This window comes from Crocodylus siamensis, chromosome 1 (assembly GCF_052110815.1).
Source record: "Crocodylus siamensis isolate JL-2025a chromosome 1, ASM5211081v1, whole genome shotgun sequence".
NCBI lineage: Eukaryota > Metazoa > Chordata > Crocodylia > Crocodylidae > Crocodylus > Crocodylus siamensis.
Genome location: NC_143395.1, coordinates 124884356 through 124909913, shown reverse-complemented (window position 1 = coordinate 124909913; position 25558 = coordinate 124884356). Strand labels below are relative to the sequence as shown.

The 25558-nt window shown below is 41.7% G+C and overlaps 1 protein-coding gene across 2 annotated transcripts in view; it reads right to left on the bottom strand.

Annotated features, from left to right (window-relative positions):
- Positions 1–25558, bottom strand: part of TULP4 (TUB like protein 4) — a 291590-nt gene that overhangs the window by 227274 nt on the left and 38758 nt on the right. Inside the window, exons 2-3 of one of the 2 annotated variants that reach the window (XM_090042154.1) lie at positions 20452–20623; positions 7837–10134 (exon numbers count right to left, since the gene is read on the bottom strand). In XM_090042154.1, the coding sequence (XP_089898280.1) occupies positions 7837–8088 (252 nt within the window). In that variant the 5' untranslated portion in view covers positions 8089–10134; positions 20452–20623. The remainder of the gene's footprint in view (positions 1–7836; positions 10135–20451; positions 20624–25558) is intronic. The other variant, XM_090042144.1, reaches the window with a different exon arrangement.

The window sequence follows — 25558 nt, the reverse complement described above, 5'->3', positions numbered from 1 at the left end:
GCTTATAGTTTTTCCTGTACCAGTACAATCCAGTTATACCTGACAGGCAATTGCTCTGTGCTGTGTTCAATTATTTTGTGAAATGTTTATGGCTTTAATGGGGATCTTATACATGCAGACAATCTGTAGCTTGATTTATTTCTGTGGGAGCTGTTTTAAGCCAAGGTAGTGTCCTTAATTATTACAGCTTAGGAATGCAATCATAAACCTCATTCATCTGTCACCTGAATGTTCAATATATTTTGTGTATATTTATATGCAAGTTCTACTGAGTTACATGATGGGGTAGACGTGACCTTTTTTTTAATAGGAAGAGTGCCAACACATCAGTGATTTGGTAATAATTGCACTGCTTTGCTAGCCTTCTAGTGGGCTTCAGGTTAAGCCTCTGACAAAATCATCCAGTTAATTTTGTTTGAGCACACTGGAGTATCCATTATGAACAACATAATTTTATCTTGTAGAGGCTCTATAGTTCAATTTGACTGATAGGAAGAAAATTCTTAGCCAATAATATACTGAAATGTACACACTATTTTTTTAAGGACTGACTGTGAATAAAAGTGTTTGGTTCATTTATGGCAAAGCCATTGAATCTGACTTCATTTCTGAAGTTTGTGTTTAGAAAAATCTAATATCTACCACTAAGACTGACACTGTGGCATGGCAAAATCTAAAAGGAACTCCAACAGCCTGCTCTAAAAAATTAGTTATTTTTAAAACCTAATAATCCTATTCCCGATCTATACAACTCCTCTATCCATGCTCCCTGGAAGCTCTTCTATGGGTATATCTCTGCTGCCTCTACCACAAAACAAGCCCCAACCCTTGGGTATTGCAAGCATATCTTTGGGAGTGGAAATAGGGAATACTAGCAGAGAAAATTATGTTGGTAAGACTGGTGCTGTAGTACGGGGTGGTAGAATCAGCTTCCCATAATACGGAGAATGAACACAGCAAAAGTAACTCTCCTAACAAAAAGGCTATAAAAAGTATTGGTTGCAACTGCAGTGAGCACATGCCCATTACTAGATTAGTCCACTTACTAGAAATAGTGCCATCACTAGGGGCACTGGCAATGTGGGAGACCAACCCAGGGAAGGAAACTTATTTTTCTCTCAGCATTTGCTTTGAAGAATCAAAAACATGTTAGGATCTGAAAGGGATCAAAAAGCTGCAAGGCCTGGAAAAGGTTGAGGAACCCTCTTCAACCCAAAATTAAACTCCCATTTATTTTCCCTCCCAAGTGCAAATACTGGGAGAAGTGTCCGGATCCCTTGGGGGAAAGTAAAAAAAAAAACAAAAAAAACCACTATGGTCCTCCCAGTGAGGGTGCTCCCTTTCAAATCTGTACCTCCACAGATTTCAGTCCTTGAAAGCATTCCAGGTGCCAGGCACTGACAAACACTGCAAACTGCACTCAGCCTTTTCTTTCTCATAACAGAACTGACCTTGAAACTGAGAAACACAAGCTCTAATTAAAAGGGACCTCAATGTAAACAAAAAATAAAAATAGCATTTTTTGTCCAAACATTTGTAATGTGTAACTGTTGCAAGTACCACTTATGTATTACAACTGAATAACAGAAAGATAAAAATATTTGTTCGAGTTCTTCACCCAGCAAAAGGTAAAGAAAACTCCAAAAAATGGGGTTCTAGAAGATTTGGCCAGGGACTTACATTCAGATATAGCACATGAAATTTGGTTTAAAGTAACATTTTTTAAATGGATGGTAGCACTTTAAAATTTGCACACTGAAAATATAGTGCACCACACTACATTGAAAATACAGTTTACCCTGATGAGATGAGACTTTTTCCCTACTCATTTTAAGTCATTAGGTAAGAAAAATGGGTGCGACATCTTTTTTTAAAGCTACTTATAAAAATACTCCCATGTGAAATCAGGATTTCACACGACATAAAAGCACTCCTTTTAATATTTTGAAAATAAAATAAAAACAAACGAGTTGGTTTACTTTACATGTTCATAATTGCTGCATAGCACAAGCTCAGTAATGTATTTAGCATATGGACCAGATTCACTGTGTGGGCATCTGTTTATCCTTGCATTACATTTTAAGTGTTGCCAGACTGAAACTTTAGTTAACATACAGAATTTACTTGATATATCAGAATTCACTCTGCATACTGTGCATCTGAAAGAGAAGAGGTGCACCCACACAAAGATGCTTTAAAAAAAACATTAAGAATAGTAGAACAAAATGCTGAGATTCAATAGCATCTCCTCCTATGCCAGGTACACACAAACAAGAGGATACTCTAAACCTGTTCAAGCAGTGAGCCAAAAAGACCTGTCTCTGATCAGAGGTAGGCAAGCGGGCACTAGTTCCTGGGCACTGCTGCATCTTCCTGTCGCAGCACAAAAGAAGCACCTTCCAAATATTGCTAAAACCCCATATCAGTAAGCCAGATCCAATGGCTCCATGGGCCAGATCTGTCCCACAAGCTGTAAGTTCCCAGACCCTGTAAAGTAAGCATTTACAGCAGCGTGTCAGTGGTCAGACTGTCTGAAATGCACTACACTGACCATTCTTCAGTACCACAGTGGTCGTATGGGGTAAAATCTTGATCATAATGAAGTTCATGGGCATTCTCATATCGACTTAAATGCATGTAGGATTGTACCTTTGATTTTTAAATAGATGAGAGAAGCAAAAATGAGTGACAGATTTTCAGAAGCATGTTCAATTATTACCAAAACGCTGCTCCTTCATAAATCAATGACAGCAGAGTTAGGTTAACATGGAATGCATTTAAAAATCTCACCCTTTGAAATCCTTTGTTTCTTCAAGGAATTACATTCATGTGCACTTTAAGTCCCCCTGAAAGCCATGTTTAGCAACCTCTGGGAAATGAGAACCAGGCCTAGAAAGCTTTATCACAAAAAAACAAACTGTGCTACAAAACAATGTGTTTTCACATCCTGGCATCAGCAGGAAAATAAATGGAACCAGTCTATTTCATTTCCCACATTTTTCTTATGTAACTGCAAATGCATTAGACTGCTGGCTGGAGTAAGATGGCAACCACTCTTCAGTCTCTAATAACTACCCTTTAAATGTCTGGTTACCTTGAAGTGAAAAATATATAAAACAGCCATAGCTCACACTAAAGAGCCTTTCATGCCCCACTGCTGTATAACTCTATGAGTCATTTAAGTGGCAAAAAAGTCAGCCATCACTGTAGGCATTTCAGCAGTTCATTACTGGAGACTCTCTCCTGATAGTCAGTCCCCACGTTAATAAGAAAATTAGGGCAACCAGAAAGAGACGGCTGGATGTAAAAAGCAACTTTAAAAAATAAATCTTTTCAACAACCATGAAAATACCACAAGAACACAGCAATGGTGTCTAGTTTCACTATCCTGTTAACAATCATTTCATGATTTACCTAAAATGCAGTGCTGCTTACACCGTCTCCATCTCCTCCATGATTATCTTAAGTACCAAAATTCAAATTCTACATCAGCATTTCCCAAACTGTTTCCATCTGTACACCCCATTTCTGGTTGGGCTTGCCCCCACCCCAAACACAAACAGCTGAATTTCTTTTAAGCGCATAACCCCACTTGTAACTGCCATGCCCCACTCAGGTTTGCTGTTCACAGATTGGAAACCACTGCTCTAGCCACTGCAATGGCCCCCAACATATTCTTAAAAATGAATTATACCCAAATCAAAACTATTGTGGGTGGGTTTTCACTATCTACACTATTCATATATTTATAATTGAGTTTGTGCTAACACTAAAGCGGCAGTCCATGTCAGAAAGGCAATGAACTTGACTTATGGTATTAGTTTTACCCAAATGACAGTACCTAGAGATATTCATCACCAGCACCAAAGAACAACACAACAACACGAGTGCCAGCCAGAGGAATTTACAAGCATCAGTTGATTCCGCCTATATGCAAGTGATGCTTGCAACTTACAGCCTTTTCTCTTTACACACATATTCTGGGCCTCAAATGTATATTCAATCAAGCATACAAAGTAACATCCATAGTCTGCTCGTAGGACACAACCTGGTGAAATAGAAAGGAGAAAAGTACAAAAAGAAAGAAAAGGAGAAAATATCTATTCAATATTTTTCATGTCTATTAAACTTTTTTTTTTTGCCTATTCCAACATGCAATATATTTTTTTATAGGCTCAGACAAGCTTTTCCACCCTCAAAAATCTGTTAAAAATTATATTGTACAATCAATTCTACACAAGTTATTTAGAAAAGGCTATGAAGTCCTACTGGTTTCATTCCCAATGAATCCAGTAGGATTTTCCACAGAAGAAAAATGAAAGAGGGCCACATTCAACAAGTCTAGCATAGGCACTGTGGTGTTCAGCACCTTTGCCCTTTACAGTTAAACCAGAGAGACAGCTTTCATTTTAACATCAGCAGTACAAGACCATATCAGCTACCTGACAGATCTCTCCAGCTATCTTAAGGCCACTCTTAATAAGTTTCCTGAAAGAAAGCAGCCCCTTTTAAACTGCACTGCCCCTTTTTGTAACCCAAAACATAGAATTGGAGTCATGGCCTCTAGTTTTAATATTTTCCACTCTGCCTTTATTTATATAAGCACAAGCCCTTGAACTAGTGACCAACTTGGGCCACATGCTTAACATCCCAGCTCTGAATAAAATTATTCATAAGTCAGTTGAAGCCATTTTGCTTCCACCATGCCCATTACAAGCAAATGGGGTGATGTGCTCACATTACATACAGTGTCAACATAAAAATGGCATGTCATGCCCTATGTAGGAAACCATCACAGCCAGTTGGAAAAACAAAGGAAAAATGGCCAAAAGGAAATAATTCCAAAAAAAGGTGAAGCTGAAATACCGGTGTCATCTTCAGTTTAGTGGTATGCATCAGGGCCTACTCTCATGTTTCCACACTTGCACTTGAGCACATTTTACAGTCCTTCAAAATAGTAAATCCTCTACTGTTTCAAAGTGTTTGCACTGTGCAGCAGGAGGAAAACAGATGCCCAGGTATCACAAGAAAATAAAAGAAAGAGAAAACTCAGGTAATAAAATTGATTTTTATATGACATGCTAAAATATTAGCAGGTGTTTGGTAATTAACATGCATTTTATAAATGAAGCTTACATTGATGACCTAATCGAAATCCTGAATCCAAATACCACCCGCGCTGTGGCAAAGTACAACTCCAAACATCATAGGCAGGCCCTGCCTCTGCAAGCATTAATGATTTGGGTCTTAAACCAAAAAGCTTGTACTTAGAAGGGCACTGTCATTCAGCCTAACACAGTCTGATCCCCAATACAAACAACACCAGAAAAGCACACAAGCTCAGTCTTTGATGATACCAATGCCAGAAGAGCAGGGTATATTAAGAGCTGAAGTTAACAGTTATCACTTCAAACAATCAGAAAAGCACTGAGGTTTTTGCTTTTAAATCTGGGAAATGCCACTGCTCCACATAACATAAAAGTGAAATTTTTGCTCCAGTAGATACTGTATTTACTTGAATACAAGATGAGGCTACCCCCCAAATCAGCATGGAGCAAAAAGCCCCTTCTCTTACAGTTTCATAGTTTCTAGGGTCGGAAGGGACCCGAGTAGATCATATAGTCCGACCCCCACCATGGCAGGAAATAATACTGGGGTCAAATGACCCCAGCAAGATGTTCATCCAACCTCCTCTTAAAAACTCCCAGCATAGGAGCCAGCACCACTTTTCTTGGAAGTTGGTTCCAGATCCTAGCTGCCCTGACCGTCAAGTAGCGCTTCCTGATATCTAGCCTAAACCTGCCCTCTGCCAGCTTGTGACCATTATTCCTGGTCACTCCTGGCAGTGCTCGGGGGAATAGTGACTCCTCCAGTGCCTGCTGGTCCCCCCTGACTAGTTTATAACAGGCCACAAGATCCCCCCTTAGCCTTCTCTTTTGGAGGCTGAACAGGTTCAGGTCCTGGAGCCTCTCCTCACAGGGCCTGCCCTGCTGTCCCCTGATCATGCGAGTGGCCCTCCTCTGGACCCTCTCCATGCTGTCCACATCCGTCTTGAAGTGCGGCGCCCAGAACTGGATGTAGTACTCCAGTTGTGGCCTGACCAGTGCCGCATAGAGGGGGAGGATCACCTCTTTGGACCTGCTTGAGATGCATCTGTGGATGCATGACAAGCTACAGTTGGCCTTCCTGACTGCCTCCCCACACTGCCAGCCCATGTTCATCTTGGAGTCAATTATGACTCCAAGACCCTTTTCCGCCTCTGTGCTGACAAGGTGGGAGTTCCCCAACCTGTAGGTATGGTGCCAGTTGACATGTAGGTATGATGCCAGTTCGCATATGAAGTGGAGTGGGGAGAAGGCAGATGCTGCTGCTCTGCCTTTGGTCCTGAGCCTCAGTCAGAGCCAGAGTCAGACCTACAGCAGCCTCCTGCCCCACTCCCGACTTCCCTCCTGCAGCTTCAGCCCTCCCCTCCTCCTTACTGTCAGGTGCAGCTCGACTCTGGCTTGGGCTGGAGTTTCTCCTCAGTACAGAGCACATGAATACTCCTTCCCCTGCCTGGCCCATCACCAGCACCAACACTGCTGCATGGCTCAGCAAGGGCTGAGCTTCCACATGCTCAGGACACCACAGTATCTGACAATAAGAGTGGGGAAGGGAAGAGGCAGAGGTTGGGGAGCAAGGGAAGGTGCGGGGAAAGAGGCAGAGACTGTGGGGGGTTGCAGGGGAAAGGGACAGAAGCTATGGGGAGCTGGAGGGCTGCAGGTGGCAGGGAGGCAGGAAGGCTGCAAGGGGAAGAAGTGGACAGGGCAAAGGGCAAGAAGTGGACAGGGAAGAAGGCAAAAAGTGGGCACATCAGAGGGCAGTACCTGGGGGACATGACCTGCCCCCCAGCCACTGCTTTCCCTGCTATAACAGGGAAGGGGGGAATTCAAGACAATCCTCCAGTACTTAAATTCTATACCTGGAAATTATACCAAGTTTAAATTTTCCATGTATAGAATCCAATTACAGGGGGAACATTTTATATTTGAGTAAATACGGTACTCCTCAATGGACACTTACTTGTGCTTAGCCAAAAAGCAAGCTTATGATCTAAATTCCTAATGCTTCACACACCATTTTTGTACTTTCAGGCACCACTTGTGCAGTTTTTAGTGTGAAAATGTTGAAGATCGTGTAAGGCAGAGGCACAAAGAAGCCAAGGAAGATCAGCAAAGATGGAAAACCAGAGATGAACCAACTAAAAATAAATGCAAAAATCCCACTTTATACTAAGGGTGATGTTTTCCACCCTGGAGTATTTAAACTAAACTAAACTACCACAAGGCTCCTGCTTTATTCTTGGGAACCTCATCCACCCCATTCACTTCCAGTTTTATGATAATCCTAACCACAGTGACTCAAGTCAGCACCAGTGCACATCAGTTTGAAATATCTGGTAGACAGTCTAGTCCAAGTTTAGCTCCGTTCTCCATATTCTTCTTTATAATTAGGTCTCCAGGCAAAAATTTAGTATTGTGAAAGCAACAACTGTCACAGTCTTTAAATCTACTGCATTTATTTAATGACACAGACTCTGACATGGGAAACATTTGGGAGAAGGTGGGATTTGGGAAGCAAAACAAATCTATTCCCTGCAGAATGCTGAACTTTTTTTTTTCTCCCCCACAGAAGATATTGGAGTCCCCTATTTGACCCCAAGTGTATTTGGATCAATCCCCAAGCTTCCAACTCTTTTCACTGTCAAACACCTCTTCTGTCCAACAGAAATGGATGACTGATTTTGTGACTGCTGCCACAGCTATCTTTGATTTGACCCTTCCTCCAAACACTTACCTCACTGTTGTGGCCCCTTAAATTGAAGTTGATCCTCTGAGGCGTGTTCCGGTCTCTCCTACAGTGACTGGAGGTAAACGTCACCCCTACAACTCCTCGGCCGTTGCCTGTGGCCAACCAGCCCTCCTCATAATACCGCCTTCTGCACACTGGTTTCTCCTTCTCACTTTTAGGAACTCTACCCTTCCAGGAGAGACACAGGATGTTGGAGTCACTGCACAGAACAGGCCCATGTTCCACTGCTGCATACATGGTTTTTTTTGTTTTTTATTTTTTGACATAAGAAAGCAATATGTCTAGTGCACAAAAATTGAAATCAATTTATTTATAAGACTGACCTGGGACAGACCATTGCAGGAGAGAGGAGGGTCAGTGTTTATAAATATCCACCAAATGCATAGTGAAAAATTCCTCTATAAAAGATGATGGCAGTTGGCTAAGAAAAAGTAACACTTAAAAAAAAAATTCAGGTTCATTTTGTCTTTGAGTCATTAGAGAGAGGGTGCACTTTTCCTTTGGAGAAACAGCTACTTCGTAAGAGGCGCGCAAGAAATGGTAAGTCGTCTTTTTGCTCAACTTGATATAATCTTTATACAGCCTGAGATTCCAGTTTAGTGTAATGCAATTCCAGAGACGAAGAGTTGCGAATGTGTAGGATTCAAGTAACTTAAGGCTTTAAGATTTCCTCCAGTCAGATTTTCTTCAAAAGTTCAGTCGCAGAAATTTAAACATGCGCACGTACGTACATATGTATAGATACGACATTCCTCGTCTCCAAGCTGCCCTCTGGCATATCCTCCCCACCTGATGTATTTCTGCTGCTAAAGCTGAAAGAGATTGCATAAAGGGAAAAAGGCACACAGACCATACGAAACAACAGACACCACACTTGTACAGGCACCAGCTTGCCAGGCCAAATGGGAAACTCCCTCTTGCTGCTGAACTGTTTGTTGGACTCAATGATTTTTGCAATCCAAAGCCAGTCCCATTTTCATTGTAGCTCTTTTGTCCACCAGAAACTAAGTGCAGCCTGCACTGTTTATCACGCTATCTTGCCTGCTTTCCCACTTCTCACTGCCATACAGGAATGAAAAAGAAAACCCCTTTTCATTTAACAAATTCAAAAATGTTCAAAAGCTTTTAGCTTTTAAAGCAGTGAAGTTTGCCTCAGGTGAACCGTGAAGTTCTCTCTCCTCTGGAACAGGACTATGCGGCAAGCTGTTTTTTCCTTTACTTTTCCCTTTTTCCTACTACCGAAAAAAGAAGCATCATAGATTTTCCATCCTGCTGTAAAAACAGGTGTCAGAATTAAAGCTCATCAAATAAGCACTCTTTGCAAATCTTCTAGGATTCAAGGGAGGACAAAATATAAATCAACCAAAAAAGAAAGAGAAGCAGCGCTAAAAATCTGACTTCTTGGTTTTACTGTCTCCTTCGACAATTTCCTTCCTTGCTCGATATGCTCTTTCCTTCTTGATTCTTGCCTAGAGCACAGATTCATAGTTCCAAACCCTACATTTGCAGCTGTACAAGAAAGGAACGTAATAAAGTGTTCCAATTATTTTATTTGAATAATGTTTGCAAGCTTGATTGATTAATACTTATACCATACTAAGCAGTAAGATAAAAAGGAAGGGGCAAAAGAATAAGCAAGTTTGAGGACCCAGTTAACTCAGTACAGAAAACAAAGTTTGCATTTCAATGCCCAGGCTTGTACCACAGTTCCTGAACTTGCTTTCTTCCAGTCATCACTACACAATAAAATGGTCACTATTTATTAGTCCAGTACATTAAACCCAATTATAGTTTACTGAGTCCAATGCAAAAAATGTGCCAAAGACAGTACATTATTCCATTTGCAATACAAAAGTCAGTTTCTTTTTCTATCTGTCTTCTTCTGTTCTCCTCTCAATTACTCCTTTAGATTCCAGAGGTATGTATTAGGCTTGTTCTGTGCACAATGTATTTTTTATTCTTCTTGCAAACATTCTTCACCTGTGTAGACCACGTAGAAAGCTGACCATTAGTGGCAGGTGTCTTTCCATAGACTTGTGATCCCTGTGCAGTCAAGTTGCTCCATCTGATTCTTAATTCAATTTTCATCAATTGCAAAACTTTTTGTATGAAAGAATAAGTCTGCCGGGCTGTGGAAACTCATGCAAATATACATACATTGGTACACGTGCACACATTCACTCAACCTAGTACTTGAAGCGGCATCTGCATTTTCTGTTTGGCAACAGCTGTCTTATATGATGTCTGTCATTCAAAGCTTGGTTTCTCCAGATTTGTCCAACTCTGCAAGACAAAGCACAGAAAAAGACAGTGAAAAAAGGGCTGCAGCAAATGGTCGCTTGAGATACCCAAGAGGTATTGCTACTGCACTGAGTGTACGTTTATATATAGTTTCTCTCATTTCTGAAGAACACAAAGCTTTTCACGATCTACTCACATCCAAAACTCAATTAAATGCAGCTAAGTCTACTACCATGAGAACAGATAACGGTTGAACAGCATACTGAACAGTAAGAGGAAAGGGATAGTTCTTGGCCACAGACACTAGGGTAAATTCATACTCCCACATGAAAGACAGAGCAAGAGTTTTGCAAATGTTAATCTGACAGACACACTTCAAGGTGCAAACACTCAACTTATCTTTCTCACCCAAAGAAAGGGTTGAACTGATTCTGCTTCAAGAAGGCTATGTAATCACAAACCTAATGATTAAAGAGAGGTAGCTGGCCATGTTAGCCTAAGTTAAGCCGAAAGCGAGGCAGTGTGGTACCTTACAGACTAATTCATTGAGAGAGGCAAGAGATTTCATAGGCTATAATTAGACCTACCAAATTCACAATTGTGATTTTTGCAGAAACTGAGAATTTGATAGGTCCCCCATAAAAAAATCCTGGTCCCTGCAAAAAAGCACAGGGACCATTAAAAAGTGCAAAAAAGGCACTTGCAGCAGGGGTGCAAAAAAGATGCTGGGAAAACAAAACAAAACATGAGAAGCCCTGACATCCCAGAGCCAGGGGTGGGGGGGAAGATGGCCAAAGGCCCCCAGATATCCTGCCGCACCCTGGAGATTGACAGATGGGCTATCTGCCAATTTCCATGATGGTGCCACAACAACTTGCTTTCTCCCTACTGATTAAAGTTGAATTAAATGGGAATAAGTTTTAAGTATTGCTGAAGTCCTGAACTAAAAACAATCACATGCTACCAAACAAGGCTAGATTTGAACAAAGGAAAAAATATTTGAAAATTAAAGTACATTTTTATAAAGAAGAAGATATGGGCCAAAACAGGTGGCAGGCATTTCAAGTGCAGGCAGTTAGTGCAGCAACATTAATTTTACCACAGGGTGCTCACCTGGGTTCACAACTCCATTCAAGGCCCTCTTTACACCTGTATCCCTGTCCAGCCTAAAATGCACATGACTCTATGTTAACATCATATTTAGAACAACTGTCCTTATCAGTATCTAATCCAGATGTACTGGTATCAGTAGCAATTTGTTCACCTGAGACAGAGGTTATAAATCTAGACTATGGACAAGGAGGCAGAGTAGTTCACAGCACAATTTAGCTAGCATACATCTCAGGAAAAGTCTGTCCATGCTACTTAGTGGCAGACTCTCCTAACAACAGCTGTTTTAACATGGTGGTTGCTAGCAGATTTTTTCAATTATAGCACAATGATTTAAAACATGTGTTACATCTTTTGGGTTTATAGTTTCATAGTCTGTTATGGTCAGAAGGGACCTAAACAGATCATCAGGTCTGACCCCCTGCCCTGGACAGGAACAAGTGTGGGGTCGTAACACCCCAGGCAAATATCTGTCCAGCCTCCCGTTGAAGACCCCCAAGGTAGGAGAGAGCACCACTTCCTTTGGGAATCCATTCCAAAGCCTGGCAGCCCTAATGGTAATGTCCACCTGATGTCCAGCCTGAACCTTATCTCTAACAATTTGTGGCTGTTATTCCTAGTAATCTTGGGTGGTGCCTTGGGGAACAGAGCCTCCCCCAGTTCTTGCTGGTCCCCCCGGTGAGTTGGTAAACAGCCACCAGATCCCCTCTCAGCCTTCTCTTGTGGAGGCTGAATAGATTCAGGCCCTTCAGCCTCTCTTTGTAGGTCCTGCCCTGCTGCCCCTTGACCATGCAAGCAGCCCTTCTCTGGACCTTCTCATCCCTCTTGGAGTGCAGTGCCCAGAAGGCACTGCTTTTTAAGGTGGATGCCAAATAAACTTGGTGTTAAGGGTCAATTCAGAATCTTTTTTAGGAAGCAATGATTTCAGGGAGAAACTCTATGCTCACACTGTAAAACAAACGTGATCCATGATATGGTGAATCAGAGCAGTTATCTGCATCCCCCTCCAGGCTCTTCCTAAATAGATAGTGAAGTAAATAGACAAAAATGAAATTTTTCTACCTATGGGGACTCTTTACCATCTTGATTTTCCCTGAGCGAGTGCGCCTGAAAGCTTGCAGAAAAAAATATATTTTTTTGCAATTTCTTAGTTGGTCTGATAAAAGGTATCATCGCTGAACCAAGTGCTCTAGAGTTCTGCATTCCTAAACAGATAATACAGACAATAGGCTCTTTGCATTACTTTTTTGAACTAACAGTAGAGGCTTGTACCATAACACAGGCATTTACTAATCATACTGACAAACAGGAAAGCTTTTCATACAGTCCACAGGCTGTCCACAAAGCATCAAAAATGGAGGCGTAAGTAAGTCTTAGGACCCTGCTACATGTTACATACATTACACAATTAACTGGTTAAATATGCAATAAATTCAGACCAGACACACATGCAAAGTAATTAACACATGATAAAAATGACTAGCCAGCTATAAAAGAGCTAACCAGCTATAAAGTTAGTGCCTGAAAATGTGTAACAACTCTATAGCTGGTTTCTATCCACTTTTAATTTGAACATGCACCAGGGCCTTCAAACACAGCTATCTGAACTGCAGAAATACTGTGCCTTTAAAAATGGATTTTCAAAAGATAGGTACAAAGTAGCCTTGTACCTCTTTTAAATACAGTCTGACCTTATTTGCCATGTACTAAAGTTAATAGGCTTTAGAAAATGAATCTACCTGACTTCTGATCCATTGCTTTCTCTCCCCTGATTCTGCAGTTAAGTCACAAAGCTGATTTCCTGTCATTTTCAGTTACACACTGATGGCCAGTGCTATAGAAAAGATTCTGATTTCAGTAAAGGATCAGGCATAAGGAAAAATATTTTGACAGAGGAATAGCAGAGAAATGAAAGTGCCCAAAATAAAACTGCAAAAGAAATAGAGTAAGAGAAATGTTCTTGGATGAATAGGTAACAGGAATGATTTATTCTTCACCAAGGCAAGTCTACCTTCATATCTACAAGTTACTGAAAAAAAATCTACATGCAATAAAATTATGCAATGAAGGTAAAATGAAATTATAAAGATCATAGTCAAGCACAGTAATGCTAGTATTTGCCAGCATTAAACTTACCCCTACCATGTAAATTCACTACCATCCCACTGTACAAGCATTATGATGGTCTTAATTACAGGACCACGTGACATGCTTTCCATTTTCCTGTCCCACCTGTACCCCAAGAAGCTCTCTCACATTCAATTTATTCTGCGTTCTGCCCTCATATCTCTTTGTCCCTGTCCTCAACCCCTGCCTGTCTCCGAACTGCTTCTTTCAAATTCTTTGCCTCAATTGCCTCTGGGAATAATGATACAGACCATTTTACAAAACATGTTGAGATCTATAGATGAAAAGCACTGTAAAAGCTAAGTGCTATCATTACATACGTCAAGCTGCTGACATTAATATAGTATGGATTCATGTAACTAAGGCAACTTGGATTTTCAAGTGGAACTCATGCTAATAGTACCAGCATGTCACATCAAGTACTCTATCTATAAACTTTGTATTTGGGCTCAATATTTTTTCTCTTATCACTGGTCAAGGCCAAAGTTTTCTGGTCCTGAAGTTACTTGTTAGAATCCATTGAACTGTTTCAGACACTGGCAGATCATCAAATACAGAGGAATGGCAGTAAGTCTACTTAAAAGGTGTTTCACTTTTTTACGTATAGCTAAACATACCCAAGTTCTGATTCCCTCTGCAGCAGAGAGTCAAATGGCATCAGTGGTGACATTAAGTCCCTCAGCCACAGACACTCAATAAAAACAGACACATATCAGATCTGGGGTAAGGGAAGAGAGATCTAATATTTACTCTGCTTTAATGTGGTAGACCAACATAGCTCCTCTCAGATGTGGAAACAGGAACTGCTTGTGTTTCTTTCACTTTTCAAAGGCAGACTACTCACCATGACCACTCCTAAGTATTTTGTACAAAATACAAGTATATTAAGGCACAGTTGAATAACCAGAAAAATGTCTGCTTTCATGTCTCCTTCATTGAGCCATCCCACTTTGTTGACAGTCACATACAGTCAAATGTAATTATGCCATACTGAGCTCTCCACCATTTTCCTTTGATTTCATAGCTCCCAGCCTTCACAATATGTTACTTCATAGAATCATAGGAGTAGGGTCAGAAGGGACCTTGAAGATCTTCAAGTCCGGCCCCCTGCCTGGGCAGGAGAAAAACTGGGCTCAAATGACTCCAGCCAGGTAGGCATCAAGCCTCCTCTTAAAGACCCCCAGGGTAAGAGCCAGCACCACTTCCCTTGGAAGTTGGTTCCAGATCCTAGCTACCCTAAGTGTGAAGTAGTTCTTATGGATGTCTAATCTAAACCTCCTCTCCAACAACTTATGGCCGTTATTCCTTGTTATGCCAGGGAGCGCTAGGGGAAACAAGGTCTCTCCCAAACCCTTCTGGTCCCCCCTAGTGAGTTTATAGACAGTCACCAGGTCCCCCCATCAGCCTTCGCTTGTGAAGGCTGAACAGGTTCAGGCCCCGCAGTCTCTCATTGTAGGGTCTGCCCTGTTGTCCCTGGATCATGCCGATGGCCCTCCTCTGGACCCTCTCAATGTTGTCCACATCTCTCCTGAAGTGGGGCGCACAGAACTGAACCACAGTACTCCAGCTGTGGCCTGACCAGCGTCACATAGACGGGGAGGATCACCTCCTTGGCCCTGCCCGAGACGCACCTGTGGATGCACGACAAGGTCTGGTTAGCCCTTCCAACCGTGACCTCACATTGTCCGCCCATGTTCATCTTGGAGTCAATAATGACTCCAACATCCCTTTCTGCCTCCGTGCTCTCAAGAAGATAGTTTCCCATCTTATAAGCGTGCTGCTGGTTACTACTGCCGAAGTGCAGCACCCTGCACTTGTCAGTATTGAAACACATCCTGTTTTTGTTAGCCCACCCCTGTAACCTACCCAGGTTTTGCTGCAGTCTTTCCCTCCCTTAGTTGTTTCTTAAGTCAAAGGTATGCACCCTACTTTTAAATTACTAAACAGATTCCTGCCTTAAATGTCAGAAGCCCTGAACACCCACAAATGCCATTAAAAAGATGGACAGTTACAGAGTCTTTGTACCTTTAAATTTGGGCCAGCAGATTTCAACTCCCTAGAAGTAAACAAATGCTGCCCACCCTCAAGGTCACAAGATGCAACAATATCTTGCAAACACCCCCTTTGCTACCTCAGTAATACAAAAAATATCCCAGACAACCACAAGAATTACAATCTGTATATATAAATAAGGCCACAATCCTGCAATCTGACTTGACAGCAGGCTCTTATACAAACAGGCTCCGCAGGTGTTGCATGCAATCATCCAAATGCAAAATGAGGGCCTTAGTGCATTCAACTGACAGGATGAAGGTAGAGTAGGTATAATACTACTTTAAAATATTCAAGCCTTTTTACCTTTGCTAGCTGCCTTAAAAATGATTTAATAATCTAAAGTCAAGTTTCCTTTTCCTAATTTGTCATATCTCTCCTGAATTTCTCTCCTTTTGGACAATGACAATTAACCTGACTCATAGGCTAATCAATCCTTGAGACCAATTTCAAGTTCCTACTCCAAAACAGTAAAAGTGCCAATATATTTTGAACATGGACAAACAATCAAATTTTCTTAGGTGCATTCTCAGTAGCATCTGAAGCAATTTTACAAAAAACACTCAGCTGAACACCTGACTTGGAAATTTTTAGCCCAAGTGGTTGAAGCTATAAGCAACAGAAAATGACATCAGAATGGGAACTGTTGGGAAATCTTAGTAACAGGCAGCACTATCACTTTCCCTTTATTTTGTGTAGTCACTGTAACAGCGATATGAAATTCTAAGTGAGAAGCTGGAGATTAACAATATAATGACAAATTAAAAACACAGGCGGCAAGAAATGACATAAGGTTATGGCTCTCACTGTGACAATAATTTGCCAATGCTGTATGTCATCATGAACCAGAAAGACTCTACCCCCCAACCCACAATTTGTTGCAGCTCCATTTCTGATTGAAGTAGAGCTCTGCACTGCCACTATTCCATGTCTACAAAAGAGACCATCTAGTTCAGACAGGCATGACCTTCCACTGCTGACAGCCTAGTTTGTTAGATGCTCTGTTAAAAAAAATAAATAAAGATGATATCTAATGAAGTAAGCTGTCACCTAAAAAAGGTTTATGCCTCTCTGAACCAGTCTATAAGGGTGTTTATAGCCACGCTCTAGGAAATAGATCAATGATTCTTCATTTTGGGGTTTGTTGGTTTTGTTTTGTTTGTTTTAAAATAAACTTCTTTTTCTGCAACAAACCCATTTCAAACCAGTTTCAAATGGACTATGTAAGCCACGTATACCATAACAACCTACAGATTGTGTGTGTCTGTGTTCTTCAAAGAAGAAATGTATTTAAGTCATCAGCAAACAAACCTCACTGATAATTTTGCTTTAGAGCAGTGATGTACCATGTTAACTTACCAAAAATGGAAAAACTTAAAATATGACTGAAAAATACCATTCATTTATGACTGTAAAATATCTCCTGGAAAGCTCACTGTCATTATGACATGACGGGTATCTTTATAAAAGGGATCTCTGATGCCATTATTATTTAAAATAGATGCAATGGTATACTGTTAACTACATTCAGCCAAACTTCAATGGGTCCCAACTCCCGCTATTTCTTTGCCATTGAAATGACTGCAATGACCTTGCTAGTAATTACAGAGCAATTTCTTTCCCTTAGGAATATAGTGCTGCCTAAAAATAGCCCCTACCACCTGTACCAGTTCTGTGTGGTTCCTGATTATCTCCAGTGTCTAGCCACAGTCTCTTTTAATACTTCTGTTATGAATATGTATTAAAGCTCTGATCTCTCTCCCCAAAATCCCAACATGCTTCTTTGAGGCAGGAGTGTTGCAGGACATTGCAGGTTAAAAAAAAATAAAAGGTTGTGGGGAGTAAGGGGAGAAGGGAAGAAAGATAACAAAGAAGAGCGGGGGAAGGAAAAGAAAAACCCAAAGAAAAACTACCATCATCTTCAAAATGTCGGAACCATAAACCAAGAAGACTTTCTGCCAGGAAGTACAAATGTATTTCAATTAACACCCTAGTAAATGGCACATTCATCACTTAGTCTGAGTGACTGCTGTAGTCAATTCAGTGCACTGTGTTACATCGAAATAAAAGGACGCTTCGGCAGCCTGCAACGCAGTCCTAGTGGTGTCTGTAAGCCTAATCGTAGGTGTGAAATGGTGCGTGTGGGCAGAAACTTCCCACTGTGCAGCCCTTTGTTCAAGACAAACTGCTCTGTTTAAAGCTCTTAAATCAGTCACTTCCCACAAAGAAAGCCTTCAGTAGGTTGGAACCATTTTGATAATTAAAACAGACAGCTCTGTGATTTTCAAACAGCTGGCACTTCTCATTCTTAGGGCATGGGATCAGGGAAAGATTCCCATTCCTCCAGGAAACTGCCATTGGTAATTTCACTGTACTCTGAAGCATCCCACTCTCCAGAAATGTTCCCCAGTGTTCCTCATGCTCATCACAACCATGTCTCTCTGCCCTCCCTCCCTCCCTCCCACCCCCAGAGAAACCATACCCTGTACTGGATAAAGGGATCTCAAGGTTATAGGAATATAATATTTTAAGGGGTGTCAGTTGTAGTTCTGTTGGTCTAAGGACATAGGCCAACCCAAAGAACCTTGTCTGCCTATAATATAAGGCACTTGTGGAAAGATGTCCTTTTAAAGAAGGAATGAATATTATGGAGGCCACTGTAGAAACTGGGAGGATTGCAAAAGAGCCCACAATAGGACTAAGATTTATACAAGCAGTTTTGCTCAAATGAAGAGGAAACACAAAAAGGCGAGAGGCCAGGAGTGTATCCACATGCCAAGAAACTGGTGGTCTCTCCAAGGGCCGTTTTGCCTATTTTATTGACCCATGAGATCTTAGTGCTGCCTAAATATCCTGCATTGGTAGGGAAGCCTTGACATCAGTGTTCCTTCAGGGACAAAATACATTTTGGTTGATACCTAGGGTCAGCAGGCCAGGTCCTCACCTTGTGTACATCAGTGTAACATTCTGGTGGCACGGTCATCCTATTTTATAGGAGCACTTCTAGTGCACAGGACACTCTCCTCACCCTGACCCAAAGCCTCTGTTCTGTAGCTGATGTAAGGAAGAATGAAGAAAAAATATACCAAAAGCAAACTTGAGCACAATGTAAGGGGAAAAAAAACAAAGGTTCACAATAAAGTCAATGAGCAGGGCTGTTTGCGGAGAATGGCCATCAAGAATGCTCTCCCATGAAAGGCAAAAGGTCACTGTACAAAGCAGAGCTGAAAGAACCAACTATACCACTTTTAAGTCCTGGAACAGCAGCTTTTCAAAGTTGTTAAATTTATTCAAATAAACCCCTAAAAATCACTGGGAGGTTTAGAGATATATCGGGGGGGAGTGGGGAAGTAAAGGAGCCTGCTCGCTTCCAGAAAGAGGAGTAGTTTCATTTAGCTCTGGTCTTTCAGCCTGTGATGATGAAGCCTTCTGAATTGATTATTTATGGACCTGTGATGAGACAATGTGTTGAGAAATGGATAATTTTTCCTAACATAGTCTAAGTCTTGTATTTCTGGCTTTATATTTGCAAATACCATCAGCAGACAATGCCTGCTCCCATGTGGTCTCCCTATGTAGATAAGGACCTAAATATGCCCTCTACTCCAAAGAAAGTGATCTTGTGTTTGCATTTGCAGATTCAAGCCATAAAAACAGTTTTAACTCCATTCCTTCTTTGTGTTATTAAAATTACAATTTGGCGTGTAATGTTGGTTTTTACTTATCTTTTAAATATGGCTCTTTAAATTTTACAACTATTTTGCATGAAGTACCTAGTTTTTGGCATCTGACTAACTAAAAAAAACACAGCCTGGGCTTAGTCCCTTGTTATATATGGAATTATATACCTAATTTAGTTTTTAAATAGATTCTTATTACCTAGTTCTGAAGACATCTTGTGAAATAGGAGTTTATTCGATTGGTCATTACTATTCTGTCACACACTTCACACAGACAAATCACGGATACGTAATCTAATAACTCTTAACCCATTCTGACCCTTCTTTCTATGCAATTCTATATTCTTTGTTTTCTGCTTTGAAAATATACCTCCTGCTGCTTTTTCTAGTAAGCAGCTTGGCAAGGTAACATCTTAATCTTATAGCGTCAGTGGCCCCTTGAGCTCACAAAAGTCTATTAAAGCAAATTACATGAAAACATCCTCATCAGGCTTTCAACTTTATAGCTTAAGAGGATCAGTATATTCCAGTTTCTTTTTGGATTTAAGCACCACAGGGCACTGCAGTTCCTAATGCTGTCATGACATGTCGGGTTTTTGTCCATTAACAAGGATTGTCCATTGTCCATGGACCAAGGATAACAGGGGATTACAGGAGGAAATAAAGGTGTACTCCTTCGTCTCTTCTTTGTCTGTACAAAATGGATTGTAATAAAAAAGACACTTCAGCATGTACTTGAACCATCCTTCAATAAAGATTATATGAGGCACATCCCAATTTAGGGGTTATTTCTATGAATGGATCAACCCATTTCCAACATAACTGTATAAAAAGGAGAAAGATGTAATACAGCTTCACGTGGAACATGCCATATGGAGCTGCTGAAATTAAATATTAATGTTTAATATTAGAGTGAAAATTTCAGAAAATTTGACCTCTAGCATGACAAAACTCATTCATAAACTCCCCATTTACTGTTCACAGGAATTTCCACTGCAAAACAAAGAACAGGTATGGCTAAAAGATGCTCAGTCAGTTACTGGCCACAGCAAACTTGAGAGAGAGAAATACGCATCACTGTGCTGAAACCCAAGATACAAAAATAAATATTTCTCTTCTGAGAGATTATCAACCACCAAAGTAGAAAGGGCATGTTAACTGAACACAGATCCTAGTTACTTGGTCCACAATTATCAAATGGCAAGAAAGTGCATATTTACACCACAGAGTTGTTGCCACCCATACCTTTGCCAGCACAACTGTGGGGGATGAATCCCCTAGTGGAGATGCAGTACATGTCTGTAGAAAAGATTTTTCTGCCAGCTTCACTGCATTACCTCCACACATAACAGTAGCTAACCCGATAAAAGCCTTCTGTTGGCATAGTTACCATATTTACTTGAAACCAAGACAAGGTTTTTTCCTCCAGTCAGCACAGGGGGTGAGGAGCCTCATCTGAGATTCAAGCACCAGCTGGTGCAGACAGCTGCTGCAGTCCCAGCTGTGTGGTGGGGGTGAAGCCAGAGTTGAGCTGCTGCCTGCCCCAGGCCAGGGTGGCTTGCCTGCATGGAAAGGGGTATGCATTATCAGGAGCACAGGGAAAACCATGCAGCTGGGTGACAGTATGAGGGAGACCTGCAGACAAGCCTAGGTAGACTGAGCAGGAGAGAAGAGGGGGGCCCCATAATTTTCCAAGTATAGAATCTAAATATTGGGGGGTCATCTTAAAATTTGAAGTCATCTTGGATTCTTGTAAATACAGTATGTCCATGTCAATGGATTGGTCATCACAGCAAGTGAGCACAGTCCATGAGAGGAGGTTGTAGTTGGCACACCTCTGCTGGCCAAAGTTCAGAGTGCAGACAGGGCCTAAGCAAATAAAGTACTGTAAGACAGAAACAAAGATACATGGCAGCTACACTGACTGGGACTGTCAGTCTAATAGCCTTATTGTTGAGGCCTAACTCAGGCCTGACCCAAAGAGGCTTCTGGGAGGAGGTTAATTTAACTCTGAAGGGGGAGTTAGTTTCGCAGAACCCGGAGGCTATGAGGTAATGACCCAATGCATTTGCTGCAGTTTGCTGATAAAGAGGAAAAAGGGGGAACTGCCCTAGATTGACCTACTGTCCTGGGCCTAGCGAAGTGCAAAACTAGCAATTCAAATTTAGAAAATAACAGCTTGCAAAATGAGATAACAGCTTAGTTTTAATCCCAGAAAAGGCAATAAGGCTAAATATTTATATAATATTTTCTGTGTGCGTTATTGATTTTTCTTTGCAATAAACACCCCTTCTGGGGGACATAACCAGTAGGGGCAAAGGTATAGAAAGCATAAGAATCGGGTTCCAGGGAACTACTTTGAGAAGGACAAGGCTGAGGACCCGATAAAAGGAGGTAGTCTCACCACCCTGAACACAGGGGGGGTTCCCAAAACCTATCAGGTAATAACAAGGGATAGGCTGTGGAGTCTCTTTCCTCCAGCCCCACGTGCTTGCAGCTCAGAAGCTTGATATAATATTTTGTGTGTGTGTTACTGATTTTTCTTTGCAATAAAGAGTAACATTTGGGTTTTTCCTGACATGTGACTTGTAGGTTACTCAACTACCCGTGCTGGGAAGGGAAGGAACCCCTAACACTTATGAAGTCCTGGAGATCAATTTGTTCAGCATCAGGAAAACTCCAGATGTACAAAAGTGTCTGTTAACAGTGCACATAACCATTTGTCCATAATCCTATACGCTGTTAAATTTCTTCAGTAGAAACGCCTGTTAAAAATACGATTTAAAAATGCAGTCCTAGGAAGTCTAAAGGCTACTTAAGACTGGTTAGCCACAAGTCTAAAAAAGCCTGAAATATTTTCCAACATATCATCAGCAGTCCCTCGAAGCTGAGGATGACGTCCGTCAGGCTTGACAGGTCCTCGGGTGACTGAGAAGCCCAATTCTGTTTGGATGTTCTTCAGCAATGACGGCATGTTGTTGCATGGGGAGTGGGATTTGCAGGCCTGGGTTGGTCTCCTTCTCCTTCTCTTCTCCTTCCTCTGCTGCCGCTGTTCTGCCTTGGTATCAAGTCACTGAGCCTCATAAGTGGCATGCGCCTTAGTGGATCAGGTCGCACCAAGCTGAACTCCAGCCATTGGTGTTGATGCCTCCGTGCTTTTCCAAACCACTTCACTGAATGAATAAAACTGCACAACCTGAAATGCTATCTGTGCAAGCAGGTGGCATATACTGATCTGAAGACAATTATGCACATTTATTTACTATTTAATTACTATAATGCAGTTAGCAAACAAACAGGTTAAACATTTCACCAGATGCCTAATAAATAAACCCAAACATTCTAAATTATGTTTCAATTACTTAATTAAAAATGTATTACATAGGCAAAAATGAACAATCTTAAAATCCAGTCACCCTAATTTAAATTGAAGACTCACAAAAGTAAAGTCTTACATGATTCTGCTGTATATTCTCAATAACTTCATGACAGCATAATTTCTACACTACAGCCACCCACCTACAAACTACGGCAGTAACTATGGCAGTGAATTGCAAACAGGCAAAATAACACAGGGAAAGGAGGCAGGTGAAAAGAAGGAAAAACAATCATGGAGCTTCAAGAGCAATGACAGAACTTTTACTCCCCTTCATATAAAACAGCAGTTTTTCAACCTAGGATCTGATGACCCCTGTGAGGTGGTCACAGATTATGTCTAAGAGGCCCAGAAAGGTAACTATGATCCATCAAAAGTATGTGAATCCCCACACTTACACTTTAATGGAGTCCACACCTCCATTAGAAATTTCCAAAGGGGTCTGCACTCCACTCAGACAAAAATTTTTAGGGGTTCTCAAATAAAAAAAGTTGAAAGCCACTAATATAAAAGCACCATAGCTTCTTTTGAATAAGTAAGACCTTTTATTTGCAAAAAACTTGGCACATCATTTAAGTGCTAGATGAAAAAAGTCACTCAAAATGTGGAATGAGGATCATCCTATAATCTCTCCCGGGTTTCCATCTGTGCAAAAAAGAGAGCTTTTACTCCTGGGTGAAAAAGCATGCTTGGGGAATTCTAAGCCAAATGCTATAATCTAGTCACAGCTGTTTGGTCCACTAAAGGGTCTTTCACAGTACTAAACAGGTTTGTTATTTATACAGAGTATCAAATAGGTAAGGAAAGCATCAATATGAGCTCCTATTGGATTTTTTCTTTAAGAGCACAATACCACTGAAGTTATATCATCCCATCCATCCAATCTCTTTTTTAATTGTTCAATTGCAATTAACATCTGAAGCGAAGTACTTTCTGAAGTCTCTAACTGATGTAAACAACAAAGGACTGAGAGCTGTCACTACCACAGATGGATCTCAAACCTTGCTAATAGTGTAGCCAACAACCACTATGCATCTCATTTTGTATATTTGATGTTGATTAGTTTTAAAGCTTGATAGGCAAGCGTTTGATGGGCTAAAGTTTATGTCTGGAAAATATTACTGTATATGTTATTTTGGTATTTCAGTGGCCTTTTATCACACCCACTAATGTAGCAGGTTTTTTTATTAACACAATTCATAAAACAAAGAACGATTTTTGCTTTGGCTTGAATTTATATGCTCATGAAGTCTCATTTCAGATGGAGAAATCTTTTAGACAGTGATATTAATAGTAAGGCCCAGCAAGACAAAATTGGATTACAGGCATGCTCATGGACTACAGCAGAGCAGAACTGTGGGAAACTGATCACAAGGAAGGTCCTACGTTACATGGTCTTGAGAACAGAACTCGGGGCACACTGGAGATAATATTTAGCCTGAAACTATGAATGACAGTCAGTGGACATCATAGGCTTGTTCCCTCTTCAGTACTTCAACATTTTAACACACTAGAGATCTTAACTAGACAGCAACAAGATGCTAATCTTTTAATAATTTTCTTCTGCCCTTGCTTCTATGACTCCTGGTCCACTGTTCTCCTTAATGCCAAATGGTTGAAGACGATGTGGAGTAAAGGGTTTAAGACTATTGATTGCTGCTTCTTACCTATTCTCAGTGCTGCACATTATATGGCCAGAGCTCTGACAAACTCCAAAAGAGATCCCATCTAGTCTTCTGTTAGGAAAAAGGTGGGCTAAAATGTAGAAACATGAAACAGAACTTAAGGGGAGCGTCTCAACTAGATCCCACAGGGCTATTGAGAACCCCACCCCCTACAAAAGAAGAGAAGCACATTAAAACAACAGAGGTGGAGAACACTCAGTGGGTCTAACTCAATTTGTTCTCTTCTCTACGAAGAAGGCCGGGACATAAATCAACTTTCCTTGATCAGTATTTGTTAGTATTTCATTTGCTCTGAAGTAAGCGCTATGAATAATGGAAGGCTTAACCAACAAGAAGCTTCTTGGAAAGTGAACATCTTAGCCTGCTCTATGACAGTGGTTGTCAACCGGGGGTACGTGTACCCCTACAGGTACTTAAAAAGGTCATAGGGGGTACACAGAACAAGCTGAGCACAGCCTGAGGGGGGAGCACTGCCACCTGGCTACTCTGCTGGTGACTTCAACTGTCCCCAGCCTGCAGCTGCCTGCATGCCCTGGGCAGCAGCTGCGTCCCCCAACAGGCACTTCCCCAACACCTCACTGACAGCTAAAGGTGCCTGGCAGGGTAGGATGGGCCAAGCAGCACCTAAAGAGCATGAAGAAGCAGCAGCCTGGGGCCCCCCACAGGTAAAGCTCAGAGCTGCTGGGCAGACATGGGACCTTTGAGCCAGACACATGGGGAGAGCTTGAGAGCCACCATTCCGACAGCCCCGCTCACAGGGGATCCTGATGGCAGCTGCAGCTGCGATACCCACTGGCTCCTGAAGGTCTCCAGAGCTACTGTGGCTGTGTTGTAAATAGAGCCCCACCATTAGCATACAGCTACCGTCCCAGGCAGCTGTTCCACCTCTGCCAGTAAATGCTGAGGCCGGAGAAAAGCACCTGCATGCAAATGCAGATGGGGACAGGGTTTTGTGCAAGGCACATGAGCAACCCCATTGTCCGGGCTCCCTGCTCCATGCCCTGCCTGCACAGGGCTGCTCCAAGCCCACAACTACTCGGGGCTCATGATCGGCAGGGCAGCATGGCACTGCAAGGACAGACCTTCAGCTTCCCAGCTAGGAGGGCATCATGAAGCTGGGTGCAACGTGGCCTCCTCCTGCCAAGGGCACAGTCACAGCTTACAGGTGAGGGGCCGGCTCCTGACCCTCTGCATTGCCCAGACCTACTCCAGCCAGATGGCCAGCCCTGCACCTAGGGGACCATATTTGAAGGCTAAGGCAGGGTCCTGTATTTTGGAGGCTAAAGAGAGGGGGGCTAACTTGCTTCAGAACCCAACAAGCAGAAGATGAAGCCTTTTTATTTATGGCCCAGGCTTCTCCCCTCCTGGGAGGACTGTTTGATATGCTTGGATCGTGCAAACACACCCTGCTCATGGGGGCACATGGCCAAGCGGGC